Source organism: Callorhinchus milii, unplaced genomic scaffold (genome assembly GCF_018977255.1).
Source record: "Callorhinchus milii isolate IMCB2004 unplaced genomic scaffold, IMCB_Cmil_1.0 Scaffold10, whole genome shotgun sequence".
Classification (NCBI taxonomy): Eukaryota; Metazoa; Chordata; class Chondrichthyes; order Chimaeriformes; family Callorhinchidae; genus Callorhinchus; species Callorhinchus milii.
The window spans coordinates 2,137,022-2,163,241 of record NW_024704751.1 but is presented as its reverse complement, the minus strand read 5'-3'; the positions used below and the strand labels follow the sequence as shown (position 1 = coordinate 2,163,241).

Sequence of the window (26,220 nt, the reverse complement as noted above, 5' to 3'; positions counted from 1 at the left end):
CTTGCATTAGATGTAGCGGCCTAATCACGTCGTTGAGAGGTCTCAAAGCGCTTCACAGGATGTATGTGGTGTATGTGGTTCAAGTCCTGACACCCTGACACCCAACAATGCACCAGATAAAATTTGGCCATTCATTTCACGGCTGGTTGTGGGACATAGCTTGCATAAAATTGGCTGCCGAATTCGCCTATAAATACACAGTCACAGTAATTCCTGTGAAGACTTTGAGACTTCCTCTTGCCGTGAAAAGCACTACAGCAATGGGAGTGTTAGACTTATTTTATTTTATTTTATTGCGGCAATCCCACATTTTACAGTCGATTCACTTTATTCTCACTATATTTTCACTATATATATTTTCATTATATATTCTGTGAAGCGCTTTGAGAGGTCTCAGCAACGTGACAAGGCGCTATATGAAATCCAAGGATTAAGTACTATTTATTTCCTGCTGAATTGTATCTTGGAGAAACGGCTTTAATGAAAGCAAACTGGGAAGAGTGAGGTGGGTGGGTGGGTGGGGGTCGAGTGTGATGCAGAATGCCTATCTGATCTCAGGCTTTGGTAAGTGCGATGTAGGCAAGCTGCCAATAAAAAGTTAGGCCTGGCCTCTATTTGTTTTCCCCTTTGAAAGCATTACAAATGGGGCCTCTATTTTCGTCACAGTGCAGTAATGGTGCTCCAATCGTGTGTGATAATTGTGATCAATTTTCTTCCATTATCTCCAGCGCTCTGAGTAAACTCTTTTGAAATGTCACAGGGCTGGGCTGGCATTTGAGGCAGCCTTTCAGCACCAGGCCCTAGACTCCAGCGCTTCACTAAATGACATTCTGATAGATTGTCTCAACTGGTTTGAATTGACCTTATTGAGTAGATAACTGGAAGCGAGGAATGAATATTTCCCAAATTCTTTTGCCGATTTTCTGTGCATTTATCAACTGCTTTACCTTACTGCTCCGTGAAGTCCATTATTTTTCCACTTTATTTGCCGTCTGATAATTGGCGTTTATCCCATCACTGAAAGGTGTTCTCTTTATCAATGTGCGCCAGTTGCATGCAGAAGTAGCCAATGTGTATTTATTTTCTGTGAGTCTTGAGCTTATTGAGGTGAGGGACGTTATCTAGCGTTGGGATGGCAACACTTCCCCCACTTTGGTCATCTGGTACCATCACCAAGCGTTCCCAGATCAGTTACATAGAAACAGGAGGAGAACATTCAGCCTCTCGAGTCTGTTCCGCCATTCTATTAGATCGTGGCTGATCTGTATCTCAACTCTAATTACCCGCCTTTGCTCCATATCCCTTGATACCCCGACCTCGTAAAATTTTATCCACCTCAGTCTTGAAGATGTGAATGGATCCAACATCCACAGCCTTTTGGGGGAGAGAGTTACAGATTTCCACTATTTCAATGAAAAACTGCCTCTTACTTTCACTCCTAAATGGCTTAGCTCTAATTTTAAGATGATGTCCCTCTTGTTCTGGATTCCCCCACCCACCAGAGGAAATAGTTTCTCTGTAGCTACCCTATCGAATCCCATTACTATTTTCAACACCTCAATTGGATCATCCCTCAACCTTCTAAACGCAAGGGAATACAGATCAACTTACAACACACTAAAACTACACAGAAAACTCCACACACAGCCCAGACTTCTCTCTCAGAACCTGTTGACTTTTTCCATTCGATCCTGGGGATGTACAGTCCCTGTGGATGGGTTGAAAACTAAGCAAGTTCCACGCACATGCACAAGGTTTAAGGAAAACACTGCCTGAGTATTTCATTTTAATAATCATTAAACAAGACACTACTGGGGGATGATACAAAGACATGACCTTGCTGTTTAATTGGTTTTAAATTATGGAATCTAGTCATGTTGTCCGTGGGAGCTGTAGAACTCTTGCGTGACTGTCCTTTCCTGCTTTTCGGAGTGCATAAGAACAAAACAAGGTTGGACTCTATTTATGTTTCTTTTCGTTGGCAATCTGTCAATGTGTGTCCTTTCTCACTGCATGTTACTGACTCTGCTCTTACCTGTGTCTGCACCCAGTCTGCCAGCCAGGAACTGCGCGGGGAATATGACATCTGCATCCCGCAGTGTAAGCCACTGTCGCCAGGCGAGATACTGGGATGTACGTCTCCTCGCATTGAGAAGCCAATAAATGCCATTGTGTGAGTACTATTATGAATATAATTATTATTATTATTATTATTACCTGCACAATCCTTTCACAAAATGTTCTCCCCTCCCACAGTAAGACTTGACGCTTATAGAAGTTGCAAAGTAGCATGTCAATACTTATCATAGGTCACCTTCTATAGAAATAATTTGTGTGTCACTGAGGACATGATTAGTTCTGGTGGATACAGAAGTGTCATTCATCAGGAGAAGAGTATTTTATGTATTTATGAAGTTCTTCCCATCAGCTGCCTCCTCACTCTCCCGTTGTACTCTGGGCTACTTGCGCTAAATACCAACTCTTCCCAGAATACTTTAATTTGGCCACTCAATCCACAACTGTTTGTGGGACGCTGCTGTGTGTCATTGGCTGCCACGTTTTGCCCACCAAATATGCAGCCAATTCACTTTACGGTATATTCTGTGAAGCGCTTTGAGAAATCTCAAACGGTGTGATGAGGCTCTGTATCAAATGCGAGGATTATTTATTATAACTTCTCAAAACATTGCGCTCAGCGTTTCGCTGGTTGAGCGACAGTGAAATGTGGCAATCCGTGCCGTGAGGGCAAGTGCGGCAGAGTAGTGAGCTTCCCCAGGATTGTTCCACGCACAGAGGAGAGATGAGGATCCAGTTAAGCTGTTGGTTGTCATGAATTTGAGCCAAGGGCACACACCGGGAACGCTACCTGCCTTCGAATGACATCTTGGATTGTCTCACTCGGAAAAGGTTGGCTCCTTCTACAACAGCTTGCTTTCTTAGTCCTGCCCCGGAGTATCATCATCAACAACAACAAATTACATTTTCATGTCGGGAGGATGTCACAAGGCGCTGGACAGTAAGGGATTTGGACCCGAGCAGGGAGTCGGGATCAGGAGGGGTGGAGGGCAAGGAGGGTAGGGATAGGAGGTTGGCCGAAGGCACATTCGAAGAGGAGGGTCTTGAGACGGGCCTTGAAGGAGGTGAGGGGGGGAGCAAGGCGAAGGGACTATGGGATGGAGTTCCAAGAGGTGGGAGGCAGGGAAGCTGAAGGCCCGATTTAGGAGCTCAAGACCTAGTGTGGAGCCCAATATCACAATCTGCTGACCCTGAGGCCAGAGTTTTATCCACTGAGTCCGACTAACACCTAAATGGTTCTGAAAAAGTAAACAAGGCTTTAATGTAAAGTACGTTGTAAATAATGAATGATGCCTCAGGCACAGTAGCAGTGAATGTTCCAGTGGCACCATTCAGTGATATTGAGTCTATTGGACCCTGTTCTCTGCTCATTTCATGGTCGGAGTCATGTTTAGCAGAGCCTGTGTCTGTGCTAAATCAAACTCAGTTATCCTGCCTGAGTGGTTAGTTGTTCCTGGAAGCAGCTCGTCGAACGGAGGTCTGAGGCCAAGCCACTCACCCACAGAGACACGAGTGTCAGGAGAAAAATCAGCTTTTTTTACGAGGCTCATCTCTCTTGTAGTTTGTAACGTCATCAAACCCCTTTGAGGGTGTTACTGCTTTGAGCAATGGACAGGCCTAGTTTGGGGGCGTCGACCGGGATATCTAGAGTTTGGTTTGTCCAGAGGGAGAGTCACTTGACTCAGCTGCTTTGGAGGGAGGACGTGTGGATTGTTCAGACGTCCCATTTCATCCAAAAGTTTGGGATAGGCTATACTGTAGATCCACACGCCTCTGTTTACCTAGCAGTAAATAGGAACCCGCTTGTTAGTCGATTGGCGGATCGCTTTTCCGGGGGTAATAATTTCTTAAAAGAATAATAAATTGGTCACTTCTATCCACGACTGTTTGTGGGACACTGCTGTGCACAATTGGCTGCCGTGTTTCGCCCACAAAGTATACAGTCAATTCACTTTACAGTGTATGCTGTGAAGCGCTTTGAGACGTCTCAAAGTCGTAAAAAGGCTCTGTATCAAATGCAAGGATTATTATTATTAGTCAGTGGTTTATTCTGTCATCTGCTTCTTTTGAGGTCGGTGTTACTGTTACTGTGAAGCTTTGCTCAGTGACCGCTTGGCTCTGTGACACAGGTGCATCCTTCTCCCTGCAGCCTCAATGTGTCAGCCTGGCCTAGTTGGTAGCACACTCGCCACAACAAGGTTGTGCTTTCAAGCCACACTCCAGGACGTGGAACCCATTTTGTCTCTGCTGACTCTCCAATGCTGTGCTGGGGGTGTGCTGCATTGTCAGAGGTGCCGTGCTTCAGATGAGCTATAAAATCGAGCTCCCTTCAGATGGACGTTAGAGATCGATTCGCACTTTTCGAAAAGAGAAGAGCGTTAATCCCAGTGTCTTGGCCAACAATCCCCCCAGAATAAAATCGGTCACTCAGACCATGGCTGTTTGTGGGGACGCTGCTGTGCGCAAATTGGCTGCTGCATTTCGCCCCCAAAATACACAGTCAATCCACTTTACCGTATATCCTGTGGAACGCTTTGAGACGTCTCGATGACATGGTAAGCCACTATATCAAAGGCAACGATTATTATTGTTAATACAGGATATCCTGTAAATTGGATTGACTGTGGGCGAATGTTAATTATTATTATTAATAATAATAACTCGTGGACTTCAAAACTGTTCCCTCGGCTCATCCTTTCCCAGCACCTGGAGTTCGAGCAACTCACCAGGTTCCATTGGCCATCACCTAGGGCTTGGCGTAACCTGATCGCTCCTGGCTAACGGATTTGTGTTTTAATGTCAATCCACCCTGGCGTTCACTCGTGCATTCCTTCGCCTCTGCCTGGGAGATTGATGCTCTGCCACTGGAGATAAGCTGCCTTTTTGCAGCTTCCAAAAATATGTAGGTTATGCATGATCTGAAAAAAAAATCCTTTCTTACGCAGCAATATGAAGCTGAACGGTGCAGAAATGACGATGTTTTACTCAGAGAGCAGCACTGCTTTTGAATATCATTCTCGATTCCAAGTCTTGGTTTTTCAAGGCAGCCCTTGTGAAATTTAGTGATTGACAATCTTTTACACAAGCGTTTTCCCCCGTCCCACCCCGCCCGCTCCTAATTCCCTCAGATAAAATTGGTCATTCACTTCACGGCTGTTTGTAGCATATATTGCTGCGCTGAAATTGGCTGCTGCGTTCACCTGCCAATACGCAGTCACTACACTTTACAGCACGTCTGGTGAAGCGCTTTGAGATGTCCTCCCGACGTGAAAGCCCTATATCAAATGCAGGGATTATTATTTACTATACAAGGTAAGATTTAACTGTTTGGTCAGCACGAGCTAGAGTTTTCAGGTGACGAGGGGAGATAATTGATGGGAGAAAACAAATAATTAAAATGGCATCTACCTATCATCGTGGAATTCCGTATCGTATTGGTTACAGCACTCGCCTCACAAGCGAGAGGACCCGGGTTCGATTCCTGGACAGTGAGAAACCTTAGGCAAGTTTCCTTACTCCACACACCTCTGTTTTCTTAGCAGTAAGTAGAAACCTGGTTGTTAGACGGTTGGCAGATCGCTTTTCCAGGGGTAATAACACTGTCCCCGAACATTGGTCACGACTGTTTGTAGGACAATGCTGTGTGCAATTGGCTGCCGCATTTCACCCACAAAAGATATACAGTCAATCCAGTTCACAGTATATTCTGTGAAGCACTTTGAGAACATCTCAATGCTGTGATAAGGCACTAAATCAAATGCAAAGATAATTATTATAAAATGTTTCCATCACTGATCTTTTCTTTCGAAAGGACCATCTTGTGCTCACATACTGTTCTGAAGCATTGCAATAATCATAATTCTTGCATTCGATACAACGCCTTATCATGTCTTCTAAACGACTCAAAGCGCTTCACAGAATATACCGTAAAGTGAATTGACTGTATCTTTGGTGGGTGGGCGAAACGCGGCAGCCAATTGCGGACAGCAGCGCCTCACAAACAGTCGTGAATTTGAATGACCAATTTATTCTTATTATTTTTGAAGGAATTATTATCCCTGGAAAAGTGATCCACCAATCGATTAACAACCAGGCTCCTATTTACTGCAGGGTAAACAAGCGTGTGGAGCAAGCTAACTTGCCCAAGGTTTCAAACGCCCTGCCGAGAATCGAACCCAGGTCTCTCGTTTGCGAGGCGAGCACTCTCACCACTGAGCTGCAAGCCTCCACAAATGTTTGGAATAATCTACTAGGTTCAGTGAGCTGACTAGCTATTTCACATCCATAACTTTCCTTATGTACTTATGGGTCTTTTGCTTTTAATGCATCTCTTAATGGCTATCTAAGAAAGCTCCAACCAAGGTTATAGCCACTTTTGCTGCAAATAGTACACCTAATCGTCTCCAGCCTCTCTGAGTGATACTTAAGTGTAGAGCTGCATTCTTAAACTGTTCACCAGTATTTATACTGTACAGTAAACGAGACGAATAAAACTCCAATCCATCAAACCTGCTCCCATTTCTGGTGGCTTAAACCTCACCCCATTCATTCCCAACTGTCCAGCATGCTCATGGAACCTACACCTTTCTGTTCGCTTCCATTAAGTAAAAACTCCTGATGCAGACAAAACACTTCAAGTATTACCCTGATCCAGGCACAAAACGCTGCCCAATTATTCATGTTTTCTTTGCTCTGGGAGCTGCATACTGTCAGTTCAGCATGTCACTCATCCTTTGCTCATGATGTGTTGTACTGCATAATAAAGTGTTTTAATTTAGATCCAGCTCCAGACTGAGCGATTAAATAGGTTAAGGTACGAATATCTGCAAATAGGTCACTTTTTTTTAATTTCGTAAGATAAGTGGACTGGAGAAATCCTGGTTTAAGCATAAAATGTCTCAGTGACAATGGGGATTGAAAGCAAGTGATGGTGTTGGTGGCAGAGTTACATCAGGCTCTGAACTGAGGACTGAATATCCAATACTCAGTATTTACAGTGTATAGTTTGGGACACAACATGTCAAGCGACTGCCGGGATAGTGGGAGGCAAACTGGATGGACCTTGGTCTTCACTTCGTTTGTCCAGCAAATTCTTATGTCCTTGTGTATTAAATCGAGCATGATCCGAAAAGCAAATGGAGCTGGAGCCCAGCTCCCGAGACCACCTTAGGCCAGTGGTTTGGGCTAGACAGTGATTTTCAACAGCCTTGTGTGAACCAATTTAGGCTCCACTTAGAAATGGTCTTTAAAAACCAAAGGGGCCAGTGTGTAATGGGTTAAGAAACAGACTATGGCACTATAGTGTACACATGGGCAGGGCTCGCCTCAGTTATTCGTAAATAGTGGGATATTTAGAGAGAAGTGAGTTTTTAATAATAATAGTAGTAATAATCCTTGCATTTGATATAGCGCCTTATCACGTCATTGGTACGTTTCGATGCGCTTCACAGAATATACTGTAAAGTGAATTGGCTGTATGTTTTGTGGACAAAATGCGGCAGCCAATTGCCCACAGCTGTGTCCCACCAAACAGTCGCAGTGAAATTACTAACCACTTTGAATGCAAATCTGTACTCTAATCCTTAGTCTTCAGATCATTAATATCAGAGAAACGCAAGTCCGATCAATGGTGCCTCTAGTCACTGAATACTTGACCTCTGCCTCTTAGATTTTCATTAAAATCATTCATTCCAGCTCAGCGGCAGAAAATAGCTCTATCGCCCCAGTCCTTTTTCTAAACTATTCCGTCAGTTGCAAGTCAGGCAAACCTCCTCCTCTTTCCCTCACCCCACCACCCCCCCCCCCCTCACTCACTTGCCGTAAAAGTATTCCCTGCCCTCTTCGCATCAGAGAGACTTTGAATCAATGACAAGAAAGCTCCAAGTGAAACTCCAGCTCCCCGTTTACCATAACCCAGGCTGGTCTGTGCTGCTCTGGTCGTGTGGTCAAGCCTGACGTTCGGTTCAGCCAACCACTCGCCAGTGCAGTGACAGTTTGTCGGAGCAAACTAGCTTGCACTTTAAGTGGCACAAGTGAACAAAAAAAGGCTGTGTGCTTGAGTACCATGGAAAGGCTCTGCTGCAGGAAGCATCCCAGGTGAATCAAGACACTCAGAAACGTCACGGATTTATTTATAGCGTTCGTCTCACAACGCATCCCCAGTGCCTTCATCATCTCAAAGAGCAAGCCTTGCCATAAGTAGCTTTTGCTAAAAGAATCACAAATAAGCGCAATATGCTTTTGTTGTTGTTGCTTTTTTTTTCTGCGCTGTGTTTTTTTTCTCCCCTGTTTTTTGTCTTGTTACCGAGGCCGTTAACGAACACTGTCTCAGGCCCACTCGATCGGGGATCAGAGATGGGGTGCAGCGCAGGAAGAGAAACATGTTGTTATAGAGTGCCACCTCCTTCCCCGTCTCAGCATCTGTATGCAGGCAGCCTCTTTAGGTGGGCCAAGAACCCTGCCAGCAGCTCATTCAGCTAACGTCAGTCACGAACCTTGGTTCCCCGGTGGATTAGCTAACGACTGACATCAGCAATACAACCGTTTCTCATTCCACGGACGGTTTCACTGACTTGAGTCACCAGATCCTTTGTCAGAGTCTCCCATCTGGTCCCGTGATCGAGATCGACCCTTAGCCATTGTGGGACCTGCAGAAGGAAGAGAAAACGCACTGTTGGGAGACAAGAGAAACAACAATCTTGAAGGATCAACAACAACTTGCATTCACTAGCGCCCCTCATGCAGGGTAGCGACCCAGAGCACCAATTGAGTGACCCCAAAAAAAAATTTGGAGGGGGCAGGAGGGATTTTTACCCACCCCGGAAAGTGATCTGCCAATCGACTAGTAACTAGGTTCCTACTTACTGCTAGATAAACAGAGGTGAATCAAACCCAGGTCATTTGACTTGCGAGGCGAGCCCACTAACCACTACCCTATGGGGTTCCACTCCACCAGTGAGGGGTAGGTGGAAGGGAGGAGGGAGTTCAGATTGGTTCAGTACAAACCAGAACTATTAGCAGTCATGGAACAATTGTATAATAGTCTCCAATACCTTGCTGTGTTATTCATTTAATGGTCTGGACAGCCTGGAGTGTGAGCATAAGCAATTTACAGAACCTTTCACTTTCAACAATGCAACTTAATTAAACTGCTGTTGGAAGGCATAAGCCTATCAGTGTTCTGCAAAATAAATTAAAATCAACGATAACCACTTGGGAGACAGACATGACGGGTTTGAAATGTTTTTTTTTACGAAACATAAAAAGGGTTGACGGTACATTTAATTTGTCGAGGCTGCCAAACGGAGCAGGGGGCATGAGTGAAGGGGGGGCTGTTTGCTTCTCCCAGCGTTTTGGGTTTCTTCTTTTCTCTCTTCTCTGTGCATAAAATAACGTCACATTTGGATTCTTGCATCAAGCAGCTCAAAGCTGCTGTCACTTTGAGGGAGCCGGTCGTTGTGGAATGTCAGTAATTTGCTCCTCGGCTGACATGTTTCATCCCACGATTCACATTTGCCATCATAAAACATCAAGGGGAGAGAGATTTCTTTAAACTTTATCTTCAGAAATCTCAATTACAAAGGTACGAGGCGAAGCGGGTTATTGAATGTACGCATGGTGTTTGCACTCGCACACATTTCTATTTTACACTAAATACACACACGCAGACTCCGGTACATATTCTGTGACAAAAGAGTGATACTTCCCATCTTCAAAACTCCATCGTTATTTTCTGCCCTTCCAAACAAGGTCTTTCCTACATACTCTGATGGGGATTTTCTTTTTTTGTGAAACTTTTGATTATTTTGAGCTTATCAAACTGAGGGATGTCAGTGCTGAGGATTGTTTGGCTTCTCTGTGTGTGTGTGTGTGTGTGTGTGTGTGTGTATTGTGGGATAAGGAGTCATCAGTTCCCAGATGGGATGGGTCACAGCCTGATGTCAAGCTTCCTCTGTTCTACCTCAGCTCTGAATTTCGGTGTCAAGCTGGCGTGGTGGGTAGCCCTCTCACCTCAGGGTCAGGAGGCTGTGGGTCACATTGGTTCAAGCCCTTTGTTGGACTCGCTTCATCCAGGCTGATGCCCCAGTGCAGTCAACGGGGTGCTGTATTGCGGGGGATCCGAGCAAAAGCTGGGGGGGTGGGGGCGAGATATGAACATGACACTGGGTGTACTTAATCGCATCGTATAAATAGACCAAAACTAGCTTTATGCATCCCAAGGTGCTCTTACTGTTGCAAAGTGCCATTTACGTTGCAATGTTCCAACCCCACTGCTGTTTCCTTTTCAATCTTTTGGAGGACAAAAGGAAACGGCTTTGAAATAATGAGTTGGTATTTCAACTGATATAACTGGGCCGTTGATGTGAGCGATTTCTAATGTCTCCTCATTCTGTTCACGTCAGTGCAAATCCAGTCAAAGCACTCGCCTTAGACAAGCCCATACCCCCAAATGGGTTACCCACACTTCCCAATGGGTGACATAAAATAAAATAAAAAATAATAACAATTTGGTTGCTCATTCCACGACTGTTTCCCGTACACTGCTGTGCGCAATTGACTGTCGCGTTGCGCCCGCAAAATACGCAGACCCTCCACTTTACAGTATATTCTGTGAAGCGCTTTGAGTCGTCTTGAAGTCGTGAAAAGGCGCTGTATCAACTGCAAGGATTATTATTATTACTACTGCAGTATTTTCTGTTATTTTCTTAAATCCCAAAACATACAGGTTAAAATGGTTGAAAACTCCAGGCACTAACACACAAGTTGTAAGTCATCTTGTCTTTTGAAGTCCATTGAGGGGGGGGCGTGGGGAGGAGACTTTTTTTAAAAATCAGAGTTAATGTTAAGGAGAGAATTCAGAGCTTTGCATTTCCATATTTGATGCTGTGAATTTGCCCGAGGACTGGTTGTCGCAGTGTGTTATAGCATTTCACTTTACTTACATTTTGGCGACATGGTGTCACCTACAGGCCATAGTAATGGGCTGAAAGTCTACTCTCGCCGATGGCTATCAAGGGGCTTAAGTGAAACAAATTTTCGGTGCAAAACTACGAGTTCATGACACAAAAAAAACTGTGTGAAATTCGGAAACAATCGATTGTCCCTTTGGGAGAAGTCCTGAAGGTGGTCGATGGGGAAGTGGAAACAACAACAACAGCTTGCATTTATATCGCGCCCTTCACACGGGTGGCATCCCGAAACATTCACATTCTTTCAATAAATATCCTTGCGTTTGACACAGCGCCTTATCACGTCTTCGAGACGTCTCAAAAAGCTTCACGGAATATGCTGTAAAGGGAATTGACTGTATATTTTGTGGGCGAAACGCAGCAGCCAATTGCGCACAGCAGCGTCCCACAAACAGTCGTGGATTGAAGTCACCAATTAATTTTTTTTGAAGGAATTATTACCCCCAGAAAAGCAATCCCAACAATCAATTAATGGCCGGGTTCCTACTTACTGCTAGGTAAACAGAGGCGGGTGGAGTAAGGAAACTTGCCCAACATTTTACTCTGCCAGGAAACGAACCCAGATCTCTTGCTTGAGAGGCAAGTGCTCTAACCGCTGAGCTACAGGCCTCCTTATTCCCAACCTGCGGGTAGAGGTGTGGCGTTCATCACCGGCTATCCTCGGGGACTGTGCTGAGGGAATGTTTGTTTCCACAACGCACTGTCTGGAAAAACGTTCATTGATTCACTGCAGCTGCCTGTGAGGGAGCAGCACTGAACGCATTCATCTCGCTGTAAATTTTTTAAATTGCTCAATCTCTTGTGCTTTTGTGGCCCATACATTAGTTTAAAAATTTGTTTGCAAACTACTGTCACCCAGGTGTCAACTTAGGTAAGAGCTATATTCTTTATTCTGTGCGCAGACCAGGGTTTATTTGCTGAATCTCCTGGATGCTAAGTGGTACTTGCTGTTCTCCATATCCCCTTATGTGATATTTGTCACAAGCTATTAAACACGTCTAAAATTAGAACCTTCCTGTTTTTTATATGTGTATAAGATCTCGGAGGACCTGGGTTTTTGTTACTGCGCTGTGGATTGATAAACATGTATCAGCCCTTCTCTCCCTCAGGATCTCTCATCACTTGCTCGTTGTAGCCCAGCGCTTTGTAGGATGCACAAATGGTCTGTTATTCGGGACTTTAAGATATCCACTTCACCCACATTGTTAACCTTTGCCTTGCAGTCCTCCTGGCCCGAGCTTTCCATCACTATCTAAAGGCAGCGTCACCAGTGCGTGCGCCTGTTGGGGTCTGTGGTGTTTTGTGAATTGTTGTCTTAAGTCCGACCACCTAAACTCTCAATAGTAACACTGTGTGAGAAACACAGAAACCGGAGTCGGCTATTCAGGCCCTCGAGCCTGTTCCGCCATTATGATTATAAGTAAAAATAGACATCTCAAAGCGCTTCACAGAATATAAAGTGAATTAATTGTATTGTGGGCGAAACACAGCAGCCCACAGCAGTGAACCACAAACAGTCGTGGATTGAGTGACCACATTATTATTATTTTCTTGAGGGATTATTATCAGACATGTGAAGTTAGGAAACTTGCCCAAGGTTTCTCCCTGCCGGGAATCGAACCCAGGTCTCTCGCTTGCGAGGCAAGTGCTGCACAACTCCATTCTATAAGATCATGGCTAATCTGTACCTCAAGTCCAATTACCCGCCCTTGCCCCATATCCCTTAATATCCTGACCTGACAAACAGTATCCACCTCAGTCTTGATGTGAATGTGAATGGATGTGAAGATGTGAATGGATTATGAGTCGCTTTTGGGGTGGAGGGGGCAGTGGAATGGGTTGAGGCTGAGCAAGTTCACCCACAAAATACGTAGTCACTACACTTTACAATAAAATCCTGTGAAGCGCTTTGACACATCTCTACGACGTGATAAGCCGCTTTATCAAATGCAAGGATTGTTACGTAAGGTTGCGGGAGGGGGAAAGGGAGATCCAGAAATCCCAAACTCTCATCAACTCAGGATTAAGACCATTGTTTTAAAATTCTGATTGTGCAAAATTCTTAAGTTTAGTCTCAATTTGGGAGCTGGTTTTCTTTTTAATAACTGGAAGGGAACAAGCTTCTGTGATGCTATCAACCGACACCTCAGTGCAGTGTGGGAAGGTGCTGTACTGTTGGAAGTTACTTCCTTCAGATGAGACGTTAAACCAACATCCTATCCTGTCTGTGTCTGTTCAGGTGGACCTTAAAGACCCCACGGCACTATTCAAAAAAGCGAAGGGCGTTTTTCCCGGTGTCCAGGCCAACAATCCCCCTGATAAAATTGGTCACTCCCTCCATGCCTGTTTGGCAAACCGTTTTAAGTGGCTGCCATGTTCGCACACAAAATACAGTCACTGCTTTTACAGTAAAATCCCGTGAAAGGTACCATGTCAAAATGCAAAGATTATTTATATTAATATTACATAATGATCCTTACATTTGGTGTAGCGTGTTTCACGTCGGGAGTGCATCCCAAAACGCTTCCCGTAAATGCCAGTTTATTTATACAAAAATTATTTATTTCGATTTATTTGTACGTGCAATTGGCTGCCGCGTTTCGTTCACAAAATACACATTCCATCCGCTTTACAGTACTTGCCGTGAAGCGCTTTGGGACGTCTCGACCACGTGATAAGGCGCTACATCAAATGCAAGGGTTATTATTATTATAAGTTGTTGATGTTGGGGGCCGTTTGTGCTGTTTGGCTTCATTGGCTTTGTGTGGTCAGTGCTTCTCGCCTGTCCCTGAATCTCCCTTAGCCACACTCCACACTCTGACACTCTGTTCATTGTGCAGGAGGTACGTTTGCGACGAAAGATAATCGGGAGGAGGTGGGGGTGGGTGGGGTGGAGGAGGTTTTTTTTAGATTTACAGTCTGTTATTGTGGCAGCTGTGAGAAATGTGTGTGATCAGGGTCATCGGATAGTTGACAATGTCACAGTGAAGGCTCTGTAGTAAAGTGCTGCGTTAAAGGTTGGTATAAATCAGTCGTATATATGCCTTCTGGGGACGGGCATTTTCCGGAGAAAACACACATCCAGATCCAGAGAGCGTGCATGTTCCCGCTGCGCGCTCGCAGTCAGGCTCACACAGGCTGGGAATGTTCACGGTTCACACAAGCTGATGGATGTTTCCCCTCGGGCTTCCCCCACCACCTTCCGCACACTCCCCACCTATTTTTTTCCCCTTATTCCGTGTCTCAGGCCTCATCTGACGTGCTTTGTCTCCTGGTGTCCCAGGAGACAACAATTCCCCAGAATAAAATCGGCCCATTCGCTTCATGTGGGACACTCCTGCCTGCAAATTGGCTGCCAGGTTCACCTACACGTACGCAGTCACTACACTTCGCAGGAAATTCCTGTGAAGCGCTCTGACACGTCTCGAAGACGTAATAAGGCGCTATATCAGATGCAAGTATTGTTATTATTATTTGAGACTTCCTCCCAGCGTGCAAGGCGCTACATAAATATAAATTGTTGTTACTGTTGTTTTGAGGAAAATTTCAATCCAAATGAGTTTTGTGCAGGTCGGATGCAGGTTTTGCATATCTTGGTCTGTTCAGTCTTCGGGCTAATTTAGTCAGTCGATGAGCAGGCTAATGGTATTGAGATCGTGCCCTTCGAGAGAAAGAGATAGGAGTTTCTCTTAAATTGCTCATGGCTTCTTTTGGAGCTCTCTCGCCTGCAAAATAGCTGCCTGGATTGTCTCCACGTGCACAGCACTTGTTAGCTATTAATGTTGATGCTCTTTGCCACGTTTCGACGCAGCAGACGCAAAACAAAAGGCAGCAACAACAAAGTGCATTTCTACAGCGCCTTTCCCGTCGGGAGGACATCACAAGGTGCTGGATTGGTTTTATTGCATACGGTGGGGCAGGAGGAGAATCTGGCTACAGGAGAGTTCAGCGAAAGCTGGGAGAGCAACATCGCTCCACTGAAGACCGGGATCAAAAGGATATTGCTCCTAAACTGTTGAACGTAGTTTACAAAAACGGTGCGACAGGAACTTTGAATATAAATTCCAATCCGGCTGAACTGGGTGCTGCACAGAAAGTAGTTCAGTGTCCTCCATGCCCTTGTGAAGGAGTTTGCACATGGTTACCTCAAACAAGATTGAGAATCCTGTGGCGTTAAGAGAATGACTGCAGCTATTCCCCCCAGAATCAATCAGCTTGTTGATTTCTACAAGGATCCCAGACCTGCTTCCCACATCCACCGGAGAAGTCATTTGTTATCCAAACAGTCACTACCTGAGAGGGGTCGGTTGGGGGGGGTGGAGGGGGTGGGGAGCTGGAGGCCCTGATGAATAACTTCTCATTAGCATACTTTGCAGTTTAATGAGGTCACATTAGCATAGTGTGTGCATGTTTACCCGAGGGTTTTCTAAGCAGGGACAGATGCATAGTCCCACTTTACCTGGATATAGATAGCGGCTGACACCGGCTGCTTCTCTCGCACACGCATGTGTTGGAATCCGGCCGCCAGCATCTGTGACCTTGTGTCAAGCGGCAATCAACCAGGAAGAAAATAAATAAATTCAATAGAGGGGTGATCTATGCATATACCTGATGCGGGGACATGATTGAAATGCTGGGAGCGTTAATTAAGTTGGAACTGGACCCACTCTCAAACCTCATGCGGTGCTGTAACCTACATTCAGTCGTTTTCTTCAAATGCCGAAACTTGGCTGTCTTTAGAGCATCCCCGGCTGCAATTCACAGCTCAGCTCCACACTGCTTGCACAAGTCACAGAGAGTTGTGGAAGGCATGCTTCACTCCACAGGTGTGCAGACAGCTGAATGATAAGTCACAGGTATATAATAGATGTGTGCATTTCCCCCTATGGAGAGAGTTGAAGGAATTGGACTCGTGCTCCAATAGAAGGATTGAGAGTGGCTGGAAATATCCTGGAGTAGGGGCAGATGCTTTGCAGTTCTGAGGCTGTCCTTTGGATGGAACATTGAATACTAATAATCCTTGAGGAACTTTGAGGATTGATGACCAGGACACTGGAAGAAACTCCCATCTTTGCGCATAGGGTGGGATCTCTGCTCCAAGTGACTAGTCAGCTCCTTTTAAGTCCAGCCGACAAGCTAAACCTGGTTAGGCTGTCATCAGCAGAGCCTTGGAGTATTGTGGACCGCCCCGGCCTGGCCCAGGAACCAAACTACTGGGGGTAGTTCTGAGATTTTACTCGATTCCATTGTCAAGACAGTCACCGTACGGCCAGCTCAGCACCAAGGAGACCCTCTCTCTCTCTCTCTCTCTCTCTCTCCCACCCCCCTCCCACCCCACCCCAAAAGAGGATACAAAGATGGCAAAGGAAATTATTAGATTCAATAATAACTTTCAAAAGGGAATTGGATACATACTTAAGAAAGAAAAATTTGCAGGGCTATGGGGGAATGAGCTGGGGAGTGGGACTAACTAGATAGCCAGCACAGGGCATGATGGGCCGAATGGCCTCCTTCTGTGCTGTAAGATTCTATTATGGAGTCCTGTAGCTTAGGCGTTAGAGCACTCGTCTTGCAAGCAACAGGACCTGTGTTCGATTCCCAGCAGGGCAAAAGGTTGGGCAAGTTTCCTTACTCTTCTGCTTACCTAGCAGTAAGTGGGAACCCGGTTGTTAGTCAATTGACGGATCACTTTTCCTGGGGTAATAATTCCTTCAAAATAAATGTTAAAAATAATTTGGTCACTCAATCCACGACTGTTTTTTGACATCTCAAAGACATGATAAGGCGCTATATCAAATGCAAGGATTATAATAATAATAATAATAATAATAATAATCCTTGCATTTGATATAGTGCTTTTCATGTCTTCTCGACGTCTCAAAGCGCTTCACAGAATATGCTGTAAAGTGAATTGACTGTATATTTGTGGGCGAAACGCAGCAGCCAATTGCGCACAGGAGTGTCCGACAAACAGCCATGGATTGAATATTGTTTTTTTGTTTTGGAGGGATTATTATTAGGCGTGTGGAGTAAGGAAACTTGCCCAAGGTTTCTGCCCAAAGTTTCGCCCTGCCTGGAATTGAACCCTGGTGTCTGGCTTGCAAGGCGAGTGAGTGCTCCAACCACTGAGCTACAGGACTCCACATAATTATTATTATTCTATGAAGTGGTAGCAGAGCTATGGGGGCCTGGAACATTCAGAAAGTCTGAAATCCTCAGCGCTTCAGCCTCCCAAGTTTTTTTCCCCTCAGTTCTCATAACCTACAACCGAGCGCAACCATAAAAGAAAAGTCTGCATTGATTGTTTTTTTTTTACCGCCGACATCTATAAACGTCAGGCTTTTAAAATAAATGGAATATTCAATTCGAACAAAACTTTAAGCTAGTAATGGTTTTCGATGGCATGTATTAAAGCGTAATGCTGTTTTTTCCAATAGCTGGTTTTATTTCATTTTAAATGTGCAAAATCCTAATGGGTAATCTCAGGGGTCTAGCTACAGAACAGCCTTTTGTGACCTTGTGCACATTGTCAAAAGATCTCCCTACACTTGCTCCATGAAGCTGTGATGTGCTTTCAGTCACAAACCACTGCCTTAGTCAATAACATATTAATATTTGCAGCAAAAGAGCAATGTTGTGTGTGTGCAATAAATCTCCCGCTACCAGCAACACCGATAAAACAAATTACATATTGAATATTTTATAATATGATCCAATTTAGACTAACATATTGTGTTTTACCGGAGCATAAAGACAACAAAAGGCCGGGAGAAAAAGGCAGGTATTGAAAGCCAGTGAAGGCATTCAAGCTATCTCTGTCTGTCTCTAACTCTTTTCTTGCCACTTTCTCTCTCATTCTCTCTCTCTCTTTCTCTCTCTCTTTCCCCCGCCCGGATCGCATTCTGGTATAGAACTATAAAAAATCTTGGGATTTTTCAAGGTTGCAGTAACATAAGTTTTTGATGTTTTGAAATGGTCAATAAAACGAATGATTTTTTTTATTCTTCCATTGCGTAACGTGGAGAGAGTATTTGTAGTCAATTTATCCCGTTTTTGTCCAGTCATTTTATCGACTTTCGATTTTCTCTTTTACTGCAACAACAACAAGATACAACAGCTTGCATTTATGTAGTGCCCTTCATGTGGGCTGGCGGTTAAGGTTACCATCCAAAACTCATATGGGCGTCATATTTTGTTTGTGAAAACAACTGCATCTTTCTAGCTTTTCTTTCGCTCCCTTCCTGGGCGATTACTCAGATGGAAGCGAAGGTTGGCAGCCCATCTCAGCCCATCTCAACGCTCGGACAATCCCACTCCATCAACGGTCAAAGTAGATCACAAGATTGGTTTGGATGAATTTTGGTCCATTTGATCTCATCCTTCTAGAAAACCCACCTTTCTCTTCTGTTTTCCTATCAACAACAACAACAAATTACATTTGTGTAGCGCCTTTGACTGTAGCTCAGTGGTTAGAGCACTCGCTTTGCAAGTGAGACACCTGAGTTCAATTACCGGCAGAGGGCGAAACCTTGGGCAAGTTTCCTTACTCCACACAGAGCCTAATAATAATCCCTCCAAAACCAAAAACAATAATAAATTGGTCATTTTCAATCTACGACTGTTTGTGGGACATTGCTGTGCGCAATTGGCTGCCGCGTTCGCCCACAAATATACAGTCAATTCATTTTACAGTATATTCTGTGAAGCGCTTTGGAACGTCCTCCTGACGTGAAAAGCGCTATATCAAATGCAAGGATTATTATATTATTATTATCACAGCATCAAGCTGTTGTTTTTAAATAAGTCCCAGGGTCCTGGATCGACCACTCTTGTCAGGAACCTGTTATTGGAGCACTCTAGGCTTTGATTGATAATAAATAATAATAATAGCGATTGCCACTGATGTTGCTCCTTATCACGTCGTCGAGACAACAACAAATTACATTTGTGTAGCGCCTTTGACGTTAGCAGGACGTCCCAAGGAAATGGTCTTGAGACGTCTCAACCTCTTTATCACAGGATTTATTGTAAAGTGTAGTGACTGTATATTTTGGCAGCGACCGCAGCTGTCAATTTGCTCACAACAGCGTCCCACAAGCAGCCATGGAGCGATTGATCGATTTTATCGGAATGGACACAGAGTGGGAAAATCTTCCTTCTCTAGTTTCTCCCTCCCAGTTATTCCCTTATATTTATTTAGGGGGGTGCGGCGGAGAGACACAAATATCTCCTTTCCCCGAGGTGCCCCCCTGTGGGGGAAACGGCTTCAGATGGCACGTAGGGAGTTTGTGATCTCGAGCTCGGCCACCTAAAGCAATGCAGTCGCCCTGAGGTTGTGTCTTACGATGTGATTTAATAAGTGATAGCTGCCAAGTGTGTCCGCAGTGAACTTTCCTTTGGTGACTTGTGTTGGCGACACTAATTTTGGAACGCAATAACATTATGAAGTGCCATAACATCGCTGTGCGATGTGTATCGAAGGTTACATCTCGCCATCAGCCACACTGCCTAAAAATCAACGTGATAAAAAAAGTTTAATCGTATCGTTTGGTTTCGCTCTCTCTTTTTCTCTCTCTCTCGCTCTGTCGGGAATGTGCTTATTTATGCTCTGAGTGTTAATTGTGTCCAGAGGGGGGGTGGGAGAGTAGGGATGGATGGGAGAGAAATGTACTCAGCCCTCCGGTGCGAGAGAATGAATTGATGTGCACACAATTGAAGTGACACGAAGACTGAAGTAGCCTGGGTTAATGACCAATTCTGCTGATGTTAATTCATCTACTTCGCACTGCACTCACTGCCATTTGCATGTGGAGTAACATATGCCCTTCAATAGACGTGGCACAGTTGGTGAGGGGAGACGAGAGGGTGGGAGGTCAGGCTGGGGGAACAGCACAGCTGGGACCCCTGACCCAGGCCACTTTGAGGTGCTCTCACGGCGGACCCTGTTCTGCTGCCCTCTTCCTTCGCTGGCGCCGTCCCAGGTGCGCTCAGCAACTCTGGAGGCTTGCCGCTAGTTAACTACGGAGCTGGACGGATTCACACACGGACACGCACAAGTGCAGATCTGGCCATCATCATGAGTTACGAGGGTCACAGTGAGTCTGGGGCATGGCCTCTGGGTGCGTGTGCGTGAGAGAGTGTAACCGTGCTCCACTCAAAACGAATGAGTTAGTGAAAGACAACCACAACGACAACAACTTGCATTTATACAGCGCGCCTTTAGAAGGGCGGCATCTCGGAACGCACAACAGTGGCAGAGCCTGACCCCGAGCCGACTAGGGCAAGGTGTTATGGCTCCCGATCTGATCCTGACAAACCAGGCCTGAAACAGCGGTAGAGAAGATGGAATATCCTTTACATGACTGAGTCTCACCCACATGTGCGGAGAATGGGGGGGAGGGAGGGGTGCACCTCCTGAACAGTACCCAGCACGAGTAGATAGTGGCTTCGGTGGAGATGGGGGGAGAGGGGGGGCAGAATATCAACTCAATCGTTTCTTCCCAGGGTTTGAGTCAAGATAATGAAGCAATCTTCCACGAATCATTCTCTCCCCAGCAGGAGACCAATTACAGATGTTCTCGGCACATCTGAAACATAGGATCACAGGAATGGAACTCGTTTGCCTCGACATTCTTTTAATTACGTGCGATAAAATGGCCTCCCGCTGGCGAGGGAAGCCCCGAGTTCGGAACAATTATGCAGTCATCGTCGGGCGTTGGGTTCGTTAACTGTAGTGACTGTGGCCGGCCAGCACGGGGCACAGCGATCGAATCAAAACAGCCGGCTGGCGACGGGGAGAAACGAAAGTTATGCCCTGTCGCTCGCTGGCTCTCTCGCTCGCTACCTATTCGAGTTTGCTTAACTGTGAAGGATCTTGTAATAAGGATTCTCACTCCCTGCCCAAGGCTTCCTGATAATCAAAGCCATCAATTGGAGATCAGTCATCATTAGTGGAGCAGCAGCACATTGCTCGTCTCCACACGTAGTGTCTCATCAACTCAGTCTCTTTATTGTATTGCTCCCCAAGCTGCCGCCGCGCACTTTACGTTGTGTTTTTCTTGATGCCTGAAAGAAGTAATTCCCTATTTATATTTGTGGCTGGTGGAGGGGTGGGGGGGGGGGGGTGGAGGGGGGTTGGCTGGTGGCGGCTGGGGGCTGACACCGTGAGAGGGAGACACCGCGAGCGATCGCTTCCTCCCTCCCCCCCCACCCACCCGTTCCCATCACTGTGCTGTCAGGTTGTGTCCATGGCGGTTCCTTGGAATTCAAGTGGACTTAAGAATCTGTCACCAATCTCCTTTGCCCCCCTCTCCCTCCCCCCCACCCCCCCAACCACCTTCCTATAACTTTCCATTACTGAAACACTGCTGGATCACAGCCCCGCCGTGTCTCCACTGGGTCAGTGAGATCGAGTTAAGCGTCAGAACAACAAGAGACAAAGAGTAGAAATTGAATTTTAAATCGCCCGAGGAGAGAGTGGGTTTGACTGTTAAGATATTTTTTACACCAGAACCTTTCTTTCCCTTTCCTGGCTGATCATAGTTTACGTGAGGCTAGACAGACGGACAGTTCCCTATCGATTTCTGACTGGTTAATTTTGTTTTAAACTTGGGAGGCCTAGGGGTGCCCAGGACATAGGAGACTGAAAAAGATGAAAGGGCAGGAAATAAGAGGAGGTAAAGCAAGAAGCAGCAGTTTGTCGATGTTAAGCTTGTGCTTTAAAGCCAGTAGGTTACAGAGATAATAATAATAATCCTTCTGTTTGATATAATAATAATAATTCTTGCATTTGATGCAGCGCCTTATCACGTCTTCTAGACGTCTCAAAGCGCAACACAGAATACACAGTAAAGTGAATTGACTGCATATTTTGTGGGTGAAATGCGGCAGCCAATTGCGCACAGCAGCGTCCCACAAAGAGTGGTGGATTGAGTGACCCAAATACGTATTATTTTTTAAATTTCATTTATTTCGTGTTTTTTTGGAGAGGTTAATGAGCGTAACTCGAGTGAACGGTCCAGTGTTTTGTGGACAGCAACTTGCATGTAATGCTTTGGGTGTAGATTGTGCATCTTGAAGCCCTGAGTATTTAGGAGAGTTAGGGTTAGATTGCCTTGTATCTTAACTTCTCCCATCAGACAGGTAAGGGTGGCAGCCTGGCTCAGTTGGTAGCACTCTGAGTTAGAAGATTGCGGCTTCAAGCCCCACGTCAGGACTTTGAACTCACAAAGTGCAGTGCAGAGGGCTTGCTGAATTGTTGGAGATGCTGTCCTTCGGATGAGAGGTTAAACCGAGGCCACAGGTCGAGCCTAGTCTCTTGTCCTCGGGATTCCATAGGAGAAACAAAAGCAAAAAAAATTGATGCAATAAAAAAGGGAAAATAAACAGTTTTCACATAAATGGATTTCCTGTATATACGAACTGTATGTAAGTGGATTTGACATACTTATAAAGTTTCCGTGCACCACGATCTGCACTGATACTGAAGTAAATTCCTCAGGGCTTCGTGTTGAGGTTTGATGTGATTTACTCACAAGTTTCGGGTCAATTTCACAAAATCAGAATCAACCATCCCAGTGATCTATGCACTGGGGCCGATCGGGAAGCGAAGGCGTCAGTAAATAGATTACAGCAATGAAAATACAAATGAATTTTAATAATTTAAGCAAAGGCTCAGATAGAACAATTCCTAAGCGAATAACAGCTCGTTAAAAGGAATAAGAGTTATAGCTGGTCTTGGTCTTCCACCCCCCAACCCCCACCCCCCCCCCACCCCCACCTCACCACCCAACCATCACCTAATTTGCCTTTAGTAAATTGCAATTGCATGGTTTTTAAAATAGTTCCTCTTCTCCCGGGATTCATGGTGGAGGGGGGCTGGTCAGCCTTCAGTCAGTTACCAGTTCCAACCCATAGTTTTCCTATGAGGTGCTCTGGGACTCTACCCCTCGTGAAGGGGCTATATATAAATTGTTGTTGTTGTTCTCATTCTTCCTCCCCCTCTTTCGTGAATGAGGCGAGGAGTGGTTGGCAGCTGGTCTATGGTGTGGCAATCATCTCACTTCCTAGTCCACTCTTGTTTCTGTCTCATCTGAAGGCTGGTACCTCCCAACAATACAGTGCCCCTGCAGCAGTGTATTGGAATGTCCATCCGGGCTGTGTACTTCCTGGGTACCTTCTGTCCTGAAATTACACCTTGCAACCATCAACCTGTGCCTTCTTATCCTGCTGCGTCCCCTCCGCTCCGATGGTGGCCTTGCCTTCAGCCACGAGGCCCCCGAAACTCTGGAACTCCCGCCTCAATCCCTTGCTCTTGCCCCCTCCCTCCCCACTTACAAACCCCACATAAAGACATTCCTGTTTGATCGTGCTTATTGTCCCTTCCACCACCCCCCACCCCCACTTGGCTCGGGGTCAGACTCCACCACAGACAAGCGCTCCGAGACGCTACCCCATGTGAAGGGCGCTGTACAAGCACACGTTGTTGTTGTTGCTGCTGCTGCCTTGGCGTATCGGAAAGAGCATAAGAATTTGTATGGCGAAAGACACCTTCGAACGGGAAGCTCTGTTAAATGCTGCGAAATTCTTGCTTGTAAGGCAAGTGCTCCAAATCTCTACCCTACAGGGCTCCATGAAACACTCAGGTCTGAGCCCATGTACCGTACCGTAAGATCCCGGTATAGTTAGGCCATCAGAGACTGAGGCATTGGTCAGAGTCTTGCTGTTGCCTAAAAGAAGACAAGTCTCTCCTCACCCTCTTCCCCCCCACTATGCCATTATGCCCTGAATCGCTGGAACTCTTTGCCTCAATCCCTTGGCATTTGCCTCCTCTTTGTCTGTCTTCAAATCGCTCCCAAAGACTTTCCTCTTCGACGGTGCCTTCAGTCACCTACCCTCCCTTTCCAGCCTAGCGTCAAACCACACTGCTGTTAAGCGTCTCTGAGAGGGTACCCATAAGCGTTCTGGGACACTGCCCTGCGTGAGGGGCGTGATACTAATGCAAAATTTTGCTCTTATTGTTGAAGGGACCTATTTAAAGTTGTCTTTATTACTGCGTTTGCCTACAAAATGCAGTCACTGCACTTTACAGTAAAGTCTGTGAAGCTCTTTGAGGCTTCCTCACAATGTGAAAGATTTTAAGGTTTATTATTAGGATAATTGTTACATGGAATATAAGAACTGTTGGACGAAAGAACACCAAGGTTCATTCAGTTCGCCTTCCACCATCCTGGCAGATGCTTGACATGTCGTATCCCAAACTATACACCGTCTCCCGAGATATTATTTCCTAACAGAAATCTATCTGATTTGTTCTTGAACGAATCAACACTTTCTGCTTCCACCGTTATTTACAGAGAAAGGCCAGGGATTTGGGAATTAGAATATATAGCAATAGTGAAGGAACTGACAGCAGTTTAGGCTTGATAAGACATGTGATAGCTTTGCTGTAACTTTTATGATTCTACTACTCAGCGCGTACTGAAGGTTTGGGTGGATCTGGTTCGATGATACATCTGCACTAGATAAAACTCGAGACGTTTTATAGGGAGCCTTCAAATTGTCGGAACTCGAATCTTACACAAAACAAATAATTAAAAAGAAAAACACTGCCATTAATTCAAATGCAGCCTATTTCCAGATGTAATAAGTTTCCGCTGTGAATTAATTTATAGATTTCAAACCGCGCCCCCCCCCCCACCACCCTAAAACGCCCGGTGACCTGCGCAGACGTTAGAAAATGCAGCGTTGCCAAGATTTGAAAATTAATTTGCAGTGTAACACAGTCAGTCAAATGCAATATCCAAACAAATAAAACATCAGTTACGACGACTCAGTGATAGCGATGATACAATGAACATGGACACCATCGGGAAGTCTTGCGTGGAATACAACAACAACAACTTGCCTTTATATAGCACTCTCCAAGCGGCGTATCATCCCGGGCTTTTGGAAAACTTCCGATATTCAGTGGGCTGCAGAGTATAAGGGTTCCCACCAGACCCACATCTATATAATGGAGTCTTCGGCATCTTATTAGAGAGACCATGTGTGTCCAGCTTAACATGTGGTCAGTCAGTGTGTGTGTGTGTGTGTCTGGTCTGACGTGCGCAGTCAGAGTGTGTGTCAGGTTGGATATGTGTATAAAAGCAAGTTGTTTTTGTTGTGTCGGGCGACTTTTGTTGGCTAGGATTACCTTTTGTGTAAGGCTGTAACCCTGTTTCTGGGTTCGAGGATTATTAAGAAAGTATACGCTGAAAACACTCCACCGAAACGGTGGTTCTTGGGTACTGTGTGTGTGCGTGCTGTGCTTGTGTCTGCATGTATGTGAGTGCGTGTGCGAGTGCATGTTGTGGGGAGGGGGAGTCATCTAGAAATGGTGCTTGAGCTTGCGGCAGGCCTAGGTTGAATAGCGGAGATAAAGGTTTGGATAATTATTCGTATGCTTTTTGGATTAGAGTACTTATGGAGAATTTTCCCTTCAGGGCAATAAATGGTGCATGATACAGTCGATTTCACATGGTCAATGGTGCAAGCTGCTTTGAAGGCTCAGCTGTCCTCTTTCACGCTCGTAAGTTCACATGCGTCAGTGGTACAATAAACGTAAGCAGGTTCCTGCGGCAGCTTGACAACACTCAGAACTTTAAGGCAGTGACAATTTTTTTTGTGTTTAATCCCCAGTCAGTTTGTGAAGGTTGTAATATTAGCAGGGCCTTTCCAGCTGTAGCCAATGTTGTTTGTCATCCATCATGTTAATGGCTTATATTTCTAAGTGGCTTTGGTGTTGCATTAAAACTCCTGGAGGTGTAGATATGGGAATTGCCCAGTATAGCAGGAACTAATAATTGCCACATATATCAGGTAGGTTTGCACTGGGTTGGAAGGAGTCAGGCTAATTGGGTGTCAGAACATAGGGGATTATGTCCTGGGAAACATTTATTTTAATAAAGGTTTGCCAAATTAAGAATTTTTCATGTTTTCTTGGTTAATTATGAATGGGAATTGAAAAAAAAGTGTAATGCTGTGTGGATCCTGAAGGACACTGATCGAACTCGAACGAAACATTGAGCCCGGGATCTCTGTCCGCAGACCACCTTTATTTGCAAAGCGAGCCAGCCGGGTAACAAACATGCATGGGCAGATTGCTTGATGCCAGAGCTCTAACCTGTGCCTCAGA

General features: G+C 45.3%; 1 protein-coding gene across 3 annotated transcripts in view; it reads left to right on the top strand.

Moving 5' to 3' along the window:
* Nucleotides 1-26,220, top strand: part of dph1 (diphthamide biosynthesis 1) — a 277,432-nt gene that overhangs the window by 150,156 nt on the left and 101,056 nt on the right. For all 3 annotated transcript variants that reach the window (XM_007906191.2, XM_042338384.1, XM_042338385.1), the window contains one exon: nt 2,052-2,173. In XM_007906191.2, coding sequence (XP_007904382.2) covers nt 2,052-2,173 — 122 coding nt within the window. The remainder of the gene's footprint in view (nt 1-2,051; nt 2,174-26,220) is intronic.